The sequence below is a fragment of the Triticum aestivum genome, chromosome 5A, assembly GCF_018294505.1.
Source record: "Triticum aestivum cultivar Chinese Spring chromosome 5A, IWGSC CS RefSeq v2.1, whole genome shotgun sequence".
Classification (NCBI taxonomy): Eukaryota; Viridiplantae; Streptophyta; class Magnoliopsida; order Poales; family Poaceae; genus Triticum; species Triticum aestivum.
Genome location: NC_057806.1, coordinates 692,478,686 through 692,488,619, shown reverse-complemented (window position 1 = coordinate 692,488,619; position 9,934 = coordinate 692,478,686). Strand labels below are relative to the sequence as shown.

The 9,934-nt window shown below is 46.0% G+C and overlaps 2 protein-coding genes across 3 annotated transcripts; both read left to right on the top strand.

Moving 5' to 3' along the window:
• Window positions 1-1,652: 1,652 nt before the first annotated feature.
• Window positions 1,653-4,394, top strand: LOC123108460 (uncharacterized). Its single transcript, XM_044530243.1, has 4 exons — window positions 1,653-2,579; window positions 2,666-2,887; window positions 3,027-3,309; window positions 3,947-4,394. Exons 1-4 carry the CDS (start codon window positions 1,704-1,706, stop codon window positions 3,982-3,984), a joined length of 1,419 nt encoding a protein of 472 aa, XP_044386178.1. The 5' UTR covers window positions 1,653-1,703; the 3' UTR covers window positions 3,985-4,394.
• Window positions 4,395-6,371: 1,977 nt separating this feature from the next.
• LOC123108459 (uncharacterized) lies at window positions 6,372-9,667 on the top strand. 2 transcript variants are annotated; one of them, XM_044530241.1, is made up of 2 exons: window positions 6,372-6,888; window positions 9,419-9,667. In XM_044530241.1, exons 1-2 carry the CDS (start codon window positions 6,401-6,403, stop codon window positions 9,540-9,542), a joined length of 612 nt encoding a protein of 203 aa, XP_044386176.1. In that variant the 5' UTR covers window positions 6,372-6,400; the 3' UTR covers window positions 9,543-9,667. The 2 variants fall into 2 exon arrangements, with proteins under 2 accessions (XP_044386176.1, XP_044386177.1); XM_044530242.1 differs by lacking the exon at window positions 9,419-9,667 and adding an exon at window positions 7,115-7,493.
• The last annotated feature ends 267 nt before the right edge of the window (window positions 9,668-9,934 follow it).

Genomic DNA, 9,934 nt, shown 5'->3' with positions numbered 1-9,934 from the left:
CGTTTTGGACGGTTTCCCATGGAGGATATAGCATGCCGCCACCGCCATGGCGGCCGTCCTGACCCATGGAGGAGCCGACCTCATCAGCGCGGCAGCGCCCTGCCAGAGGATCTGCTCCTCCAGGTCCTCGTCCGCCTCCGTTGCGCCCGTGCCGCCGCGCGCACATGCCTCCTCTCCCGCCAATGGCGTAGCCTCTGGAGCCGCCTCCCCGACCTTGTCTTCCGCGACCTAGCGCTCGGCCCGCTCCTACCCGCGCTCGCCTCGCTCCACTGCGGCCGACCCCGGGGTGACCCTCATCGACATCCGCGTCGTGGGGCTTGAGCGGGAGGCTTCTTGGGTCTCTTTGCTGCTCCATGCCGCCGCGGGGCTCTCGCCGGCGGAGTTCCGCCTGGCCCTCCCACGCGACATCTAGTTCTTCCACGTGGGGTTGCCTCGCTTCCACCGAGCCACCTCCCGTGTGACCAAGCCGACTTGAACCTAATGGGTCGCGCGCTAAAGGGAAGGAACCTACACGGTTTCGAGGACACTGGTCGGATGTGATCCGAGTTGGACTTGAAACGTGACCGAGTAGACTTTGGGCTTTAGGATCTGTACGAGGCCTAAGTGTTGAGCCCACGACGGATGCCTATATATAGTGAAGGTGCGGCACACTTATTGAGTTGATCGCTTCGGCGTTGTCATTAGGGCTTTGCATGTGTTGCAACTAGCCACATCCACTCGCCGCCGGTTGTGTTATCAGACCTAGCAGTCCGTCGCACGACGTTCCTCCTGCACGCGCGGATACCGTTAGAGGTGGTGCACTTGCGCCGCTCCGGCGAACCTGTTCAAGGGAACCGATCGGCTGCGTCGGAGATTGACGAGGAGGAGACGACTCCGGGGACGCGCTGCCTCAACTCCACTTTCGCTGCACGACACTGCACGTCTACTGGTAACGATCTATAATACATTTCCCTTAGCATGTTCCTGGATGTTCTGCGTGTAGGAAATTTTAATTTGCAGCCAACGCACCCTACAGTGGATTCTAACAGGCGGCTGTTGTTCATAGAGCATCAGGGGTGGCAGCGTCTGGCCGATGACAGGTGAGTGGTGGCACAATCCCGCCGGAAGGGCTCTAAGTGGCACGGCGGCTGCCCGCAAGGGTGGGCCATGTCCACAATCTTTCCTTGAGATTGTGAATGATGGACTTTACCTAGGGTGTGACTATTGCGCGCGCGCGTTGCAGCGCTCGATTCAGACATGACCGATTAGGCAGGTTTGGGCATTCCCACCATCATCGCGATAAAAGCGGCCAGTTGCCCTGGACGGATCGCTCCACGCATGGAAATCGCTCGCTCCCGCGAGCGATCGCGAGAGAGTAAAGTCGCTTTACCTATAGGCTTTCAGTGGGCTTTTTAATGTCCACAAACATATTTTAGTGAGAACTACAGCCTAGTCAGACGATGTGAAAGGGACATATCGATATTTATCACTTAGCAATAGCAGCTTTTGATAATTTTGTCAACTTTTGATCGGACGGTGTAGATTATTGACCTATACTCTATCAACGGCTATACCAATTCAGATGATGTGGTTCGTGAGAAGGTTAAAAAATCCCTATTTATTTAGATATACAGTAGAGGATTATTGTCAAATTTATGATTAAAAAATTTCACTCTCTCTCTCTCTCTCTCTCTCTCTTCAATCGCATCGCATTGGGGATCTCCATGGAGGATGCAGCGCACCGCCATGGCGGCCGTCCCAAGCTAGGTCCAGGCGGCGGAGGAGCCGACCTCATCAGCGCCCTCCCGGAGGATCTGCTTCTCCTGGTCCTCGTCCGCCTCCGCTGCGCCCGCGCCGCCGCGCGCACCAGCCTCCTCGCCCGCCGGTGGCGCGGCCTCTGGACCCGCCTCCCCGATCTCGTCTTCCGCGACGTCGCGGCCGACCCGCTCCTACCGGCGCTCACCTCGCTCCAAGCTGCGGCCGGCCTCGGCCCCGGGATGTCCCTCCTCGACATTCGCGTCGCCGGGGATGATCTGGGCCGGGGGCATTCGCACCGGATATCCTCGCTGCTTGATGCCGCTGCGCGGCTCTCGCCGGTGGAGTTCCACTTCGCCCTGCCGCGAGACGTGCTCGTCACCGACGTAGAGCTGCCTCGCTTCGACCTCGACCTCGCCGACTTTGTCCTCCGCTGCCCACGCCTGCGGGTGCTCAGGGTGGCCAACGATTGCTACCACTCCGCCGGCGACATCACCATCAAATCGGAGTCGTTGGAGGAGCTGCAAGTGCGGAGTCGGTCCAAATGGACAAGATGTATCGACGTCGAGGCCCCCATGCTGAAGCAATTGACGGTGGCCTTCCACACCATCAATGAGCTCAGGGTGTCCATAGTGGCACCAACTGTGAAGAAGGTCTCGTTGGAGTGCTACTATACCATCGAGACTGAGGAGATTTCTTGTTGGGGACTCTCCATGATGACCTTGCATACTGGCACTGCAGAGACCGAGGGACAGCGGTTGCTCACCGAGACCGGCACCGAAGACGACGCCCGTTTGCCGTTGTCTAACGTTTATGTCCTGTCCCTGCATTTGTCGGGTTCACCTGTATGTCTCCTGCCCTACTCAATTGATTCGATTTTCCAACTAAATGGAACTTCCGACGCATGATAGACTGCCATTTCTTTTTGCAGGGTTGGACTGCTAAACCTGACGCAGAGCTCGAAGTTGCGCAAAAGATAGAGTCACTTCTTGTAACCGGCTTCTCTGTCTTGGAGCTGCATTTCTCGACAACTGAGTTTCATTTTGGTATACCAGCCAAGCATGCTTTTGGAGCATGTGTGGTGCGTCTACTTGGGATGCATCGGATTCGTACGGCTACACGAAAGCTTAGGATCGTCTTACTTAGATCAGACGTAACCCTTTGCTCCTTTAATATATCTCAAATACATATGATATTGCTCAGACAAAAGAAAACTCTATGTGCATTCCTGAGATAATGTCTCAGTTGTGGACCATCAGTAAACATATTGTATTAATCCACATTTTCTCTAGGTGGTAAAAGAATGCCCAGTAAATTGTCGCTGTGATAAGCCCAAGAACTGGAGAAGCAAAAATATCTCGTTGATCAATCTTGAAGAAGTGGAAATCAAAGGCTTTGAAGGGGAGGATCATGATTTTGATTTCCTGAAAGTGATATTCAGATGCGCACCAATGCTTAAAAGAATGTCCGTGTGGATGTGTGATGAGGTCAGCACAAGTAACGATCGGTGTTTGAAATCACACGACTTCTTCAAGGCGTATCCATTTGTGGAATGCAACGTTTATCTTAGTTCCGGTAAGAAGGTTCTGCATCAGTGATTAGTATAATTAAGCTCCTAGATGGAACTAATTCTCTTTTATCTTTGCAAAGTTTCATCAAGGCGTAAACTCAGGCTTTATCAGTGTTTGCCTTGTGCCTATATTATTCTCTGAAACCTTTATAGTTCTGTTCTGTCAGTTTCTTTCATGTTGTGCAAAGAATGCTTGGGGTGCTGACATGCCAACCTTTCGTCTAGGTTAACTTAGTTTAGCTTGCTCCTGTACCCCAATAATAGGCTGAACATGCTGTATTAGTGCTTTTTCTATGGGGAAATTTTACTGCTGAATTTGTGTGCATACATCCTTACATTGCACAATTCGATTTTGCACCAGTTGTACTTAGTAGCCGCTAAAAGAAGTTTCTAGTTTAACAGGAGTTAGGTGTCTCGTTTGACTGACTTTCATGGGCCATCGGGTTAATGCCAGACAAAAAACAGAGAAGGGTATATGAAAAGAAAAACTGGCAGCTCTTCAGTATTACTACTAAATATTCATAAACTCATTGGCAAAGTTTTATTTGCTATTGATAGCATTCTCTACATGCGTCGACTCTATATTTCCATGCTGAGATACTGAGCCAAACTGGTTTCTACTTTTGCCTCATTTGCCTGCAGGGTCAAAGCACCACAGCCAAAGTTGTGCATTGGAATGATTCTCATCTTTGCATTTACGGATTGGCGGCGGTGCTCATCGACAAGATGGTCCTCTCCCATGAGGACCAACTCCGCAATCCAGTTTCAGAATTTTGCTAGGTGGCTTCAATGGACAAAAGTGAGCAGCTGAGGTGTTTTTTCAGCGGTGTAACGGAGCTACAGGCTAGGATTGGTGCACTCTTGCTCTTAATTAAACCTTGGCCTATAATATGACATTGTTAATAACTTGGTGTACTCTTGCTCTTTCCTTGAAGAAAGAATAGCATTGTCATAGCTTGGCTTTGTCATGAAATTGCCAAGATTTAGTGTACACACCGTATGCCAGTCAAAATGTTAAGCCTCGATTAGCTCTGTGCTTATCTTGAGCAAAAGCTCGATAGAGCATCAGAGAAGAAGAATGTTCACTTTATCCTCTCTTTTTGTGAAGCGAGCATGTGGCCGGTTTGGTAAGGGTTCCAGCAAGCTTTGATGGTCACATCAACCTAATTAGCTTCAGAATTAGCTCACTCCCATCACAGTAAAGCAAAGCAGGCATTTTACAGAGGATCAGTGGTCTCATCTCTTTCTCTTTTGGTCCAAGTCCAAGCGCCCCAAGTCTGGGTCAAGATCCAACATGGTCCCTCTAGCAACTCTTTGTTTTTTTTCCTCTAGCATCCATCTGCTCTTCTACCACATGGCAAGGACAGCTATGGTGATAGATAAACCATACTCTAGTAGCATCTCTGTAATCCTAATCACATTAAGTAGGAAATGAGTAAGTTTTTTTTTTCTACTCTGCATAATTAACTTTACCTTAAGTCAAACTTTGACCAAATTTAGAGAAAAAAATAATAACATCTACAATACTAAATCAATATCATTAGATCCGTTATTGTAAATGTTCATATCATGCATGACTTATTGATCTTTAAGTGTGAGAAATATCTTCTTGTATCTGTTGCTTGTTGAGATTTGTGTTTGCCAGTTAAATTAACCATGAAAAGAACAAAAATAGTTGGAACCAGCAGTATTAGTTAGATTATTGTTCTGTTCGCCACCTATGTTTGCTCACTTCAGCTGTGAAAACATTCGAGTACTCATAATCGAGTCCCTGTGGAGAAAGTGACAACCTCTATATTTACACGTGATCAACTTACTCGTAGATGAGTTCATTATTTTCAATGTTGAATTTCTTTTTGTACAAAAAAAGTGAAGTAAATTATCTTGTCATCTTGTGAACCTTCAACATGTCGTGCATAGTAGTATGTATCCATTTGCATGCTCCATATGCAATAACAGGCAATGTGGGACACTCGGCTAGGAAATCATTTTCTTTCGTAAAAAAAAAACACACTCACTTTTTAACAAGTTAGGTTCTCAAAAAAAAAGTTAGTGATATAAATTTTAGTCAGCGTCAAACTTTGTAAACCTTGGCTAAGTTTAAAGAAAAAATTATCAATATTCACAATGTCGGCGTGCGCTTGCCTCCTTGGTGATGTTGCGGCCCGATCGGCGGGCTCTCGGATCCGTAGGCCATGGTCTGCTATTGCCGGTTGCTCTCTCTTGGCAGTGGCTGGGCTCCTTCCCCGGGGTTCGAGTAGGTGAAGAGGTAGGGCTCTGGACAAAAGTCTTGGGCTCGATGGGGATCCAAGGATACCAGTGACGATGCTCCTTGGAGCTGTCGACGAAGAGTTCCTCCTCTTCACTAGGCCATGGTTGTTGTAGGTTCGAGGGTTGCCGTGGGGGCTGTAGGTGTGGCCGGCCTTTTCCCGAGGTCTGCCGAAGTTGGTGAGGCTGGCTCTGGGCGAAAGCCTTGCTTCGATAGGGGATCTAAGGATATCGGCGACGGTGCTTCTTGACGGTGTCTCCGAGATGTCCACCCAAACATCTTCGGTTTTGTAGGCTTTTTGGCGGTGGAGTTGAGTTGGCCGATGTCGGCATGGGTGTGGTTTTTGGCACAATTTCCCTTTGATCAATCGTGTGTTGTATGGTTTTCGGCTTAATTTTTCATATAAATCGGGCCACTCTGTTTTTGATTTTTCTCTCTTAATAATGAAATCGGCAGAACACCTGCCTTGAAACTCAAAAAAAAATGTCAACTAAAACCATTGGATACATGATAAAAATACATTTTCATATGGTGTATGTTCGGTATTGTAATTGTTTATGTTGGTTCGCTCTACAAATTTAGTCAAAATTTATAAAGTTTGACTTTGACAAAATTTTACTTTGGCAAGGAGTTGTGCATATACACATACATATATTTTGAGTTTAAATACTGTGTTCACACAACATCGAACACTCCTTTTTTTGTGCATATTCAATCAAAATTCGTGGCGTTTTGTCTGTAAAAAAAGGGCTCATCAGCGCCCTGCCGGAGGATCTGCTCCTCCTCCCTTCCCCTCTCTCTCGTCTGCAATCGGGGTTGGGTTTCCCATGGAGGATGTCGCACGCCGCCATGTTCCTGCCGGCGGAGGAGACGGCCTCGTCAGCGCCCTGCCGGAGGATCTGCTCCTCCAGGTCCTCGTCCGCCTCCGCTGCGCCCGCGCCGCCGCGCGCACAGGGCTCCTCTCCCGCCGGTGGCGCGGCCTCTGGACCCGCCTCCCCGACCTCGTCTTCCGCGACCTAGCGCTCGGCCCGCTCCAACTCCAAGCCGCCATGGAGCGACTATGCATGATACACTACCGTTTCTTTTTGCAGGGTTCGACTAGTTATCCTGATGCAGAGTTCAGCTTGGAGCAGGAGATAGAGACGCATCTGGTTACCGACTTCTCTGTTTTGGAGCTACATTTCACGACAATGGAGCTTGATCATCGTGTCAGATCAGTGAGGCATGTTTTTGGAGCATTTGCGTGCATCTACTTGGGATGCATCCGATTCGTTCTGCTACACGAAAGCTTAAGATCATCTTACAGAGATCAGAGGTAATACTACTTTGCTCTGTTAATATATTGCAGTTATGTATGGTACTGCTTGTTCAAACAAAAACAATATATATATATATATATATATATATATATATATATATATATATATATATATATATATATATATATATATATATATATATATATGTTTGCATTCTTGAGATACAGTCTCGTTTCTGAACCATCAGTAAATGAAGTGTAGTAATCCACATATTTGTTCTAGTTCAAAGAAGAATGCCCGGTAAATTGTCCCTGCGATGAGCCCAGGAGCTGGAGAAGCAAAAATTTCTCCTTGATCAATCTCGAAGAAGTGGAAATGGAAGGCTTCGATGGGGAGGACCATGAGTTTGACTTGCTGAAAGTGATAATCAGATGGGCGCCAATGCTTAAAAGAATGGCTGTGCGGATAAATGATTAGTATGCTCCTAGGTGAAACTATATATTTTTTAACCTTTGCACACTTAGATGAAGCCTAAACTCATGATCATGACTGTTCACCTTGTGCCTATATCGTGCTCTGAACCTTTATAGTTATGTTCTGTTAGTGTCTTTCATGTTGTGCACATTTCTAGACTGGTTGGAAAGTGTGCCAACTTTTCATCTAGGTTAACTTAGTTTAGCTGGCTCCTGATCTATTAGTTAGCTGAAGCCTGAGAGCATGGCTAATAATACAGCCAGTTGTTGGCTATATGATGTTGCCACATCATCTATAGCTAATATGATGCTCCAAATGTTTTGGCAATGTGGTTGCCGTCTTTGTGCTGGTCACTCAATGGGGCCCAAAGGGGACTAGACCCTCATTCTAACTAGAGTACTATGTCATCCGTACCATCTACTTTGGTTTGCACGAAATATATGAGATGCTATAGTCCACTGAAATTTGCTTGTGTCTGTACCCCAATAATTGGCTGAATATACTATATAGTGATTTTTCTTGAACGTGTCTAGCGAGTGGCAGGGCGCTCGCTAGCGCTCCACAGCCGGCCGTCACTTTTATCATTTGTCCCTATTAAACAAAAAAAGGAAGATTCTTTCTCATTGTAAAAAGGATAGAAAAGGCATGCAACATGTTTTTAACTACGGATTGAAAGGCACCCACGTGTAAACACATTAATTTAGAGTTCATTTTCATTTTAAAAGCCATAACTTTTAAACCAAACATCAAAATTAAGATCCGCTTTCACTTTTGGAACCCTTACGACGTGCTCTTCGAAACTAGATCCCGCATGGGTATGCTTCGACGAACTAATTTTCCTGCCAACTAAACATTAATATATGTGCAACTAGACTACATTATCGCGCCAACTGAGCATATGTGTGTGCCAAATAGTCATGCCAACTAAACATCAATGTGTGTGCAACTAGACTATATTGCCGCGGCAACTGAGCATATGTGTGTGTCAATAGTCCTGCCAACTAAACATTAATATGTGTGCAACTAGACTACATTGCCATGCCAACTGAGCATATGTGTGTGTAACAAGTCCTGCCGACTAAATATCAATGTGTGTGCAACTAGACTACATTGCCGCGTCAACTGAGCGCATGTGTGTGCCAATAGTCCTGCCAACTAAACATTAAAGTTGTCATGGTTGCTAGACTGCAATCTCATAGAAAGTTGAATCATGTAGATCCAAAAATTGGTTTTGCAAAAAGTTGCACGATGTAGTACTAAAGTTGCACAATACAGTACTAAAGTTGCACCATATAGCATCAAAGTTGGCATCAAAAAAAATCGTCAAAACATATTCATGCGGGATCTAGTTCCAAAGATCTCGTCACAAGAGTTCCAGTAGTGAAAACGGATCTGAATTCCGACGAGCGGTTTGAAAGATATGACTTTTTAAAATTTAAAACTTCAAAATAAATATGTGTGGATCTGTTCTATTCGGAATGAAGTAATCAGTGTGAACGCATTCAATGCTAATATCCACATGCACTAAAAGACAAAAAATATTAACAGCCACATGCATGTGGGACGGGACGCGGCCGCTCCATTCAACCAAATAGTGCGCGGCCATTTTTTAGATTTTAGGATTTTTCTTTGGGGAAAGTTTACTGCTGAATTTGTGTGCACGCACACATGCTTACACTGCGCAATTCGGTTTTGCGTGTTTTGTACTCCCTCCGTTCAGAAATACTTGTCGGATGAATGGATGTATCTAGACGTATTTTAGTTTTAGATACGTCAATTTTTATGCATTTCTTCGACAAGTATTTCCGGACGGAGGGAGTACTTAATGGATCTTTGCGTTAAGCAGTAGCTGCTAATGCCAAGACAAAAACAAATAACTGTATATAAAAGGAAACTGGCAGCTCTTCTGTATTACAAAATATTCATATACTCCTTGCAAAACTGTAATTGGCAACAAAGAGAATGTAATTCTAGTTCATGTTGAGCAAGTACTTTGCTGTTTTTCTTTAAGCTGTTTGCAATTGATGGCATTATCTATTTGTACGTCGACTTCATAGTTCCATGCTCAGATACTGACCCAAACTGGTTTCGAATTGCCTCATTCGCTTGCAGGGTCAAAGCGCGACAGCCAAAGTTCTGCGCTCGCATGATTCTCATCCTTGTGTTTACGGGTTCACGGTGCTCATCGTCAGGAGGGTCCTCTCCAGCGCAGAATTTTGCTTGGCGGCTTGGATGAACAAACTGAGCCACTGAGGTGTTATTTCACCTATGTCAACGGAGCTTCAGGCCAGAAGTGGTGTGCTCTTGTCTTTCCTTGGCCTTGTTGAACCTTGAAGAAAATCATTGAAGTCTTAGTTTCATTTTAACTGGCTACTATGAAATTGCTGAATATCAGTCTACTCTACCTATGTCATTTTAAGCCTCAATTAGCCCTGTGCTTTGATTCACCAAAAGTTGGATAGAGCATCAGAGAAGAATGTTCACTTTATCCTCTCTTTTTGTCAAGCAAGCATGTGGCTGGTTTGGCAAGGGCTCCAGCTTTGGTGGCCACATGAACCTAATTAGCTCACTCCCATCATGATATCACTACTGACTAGTCTTTAGCAGACCAGTGGCATGTGGAGTGAA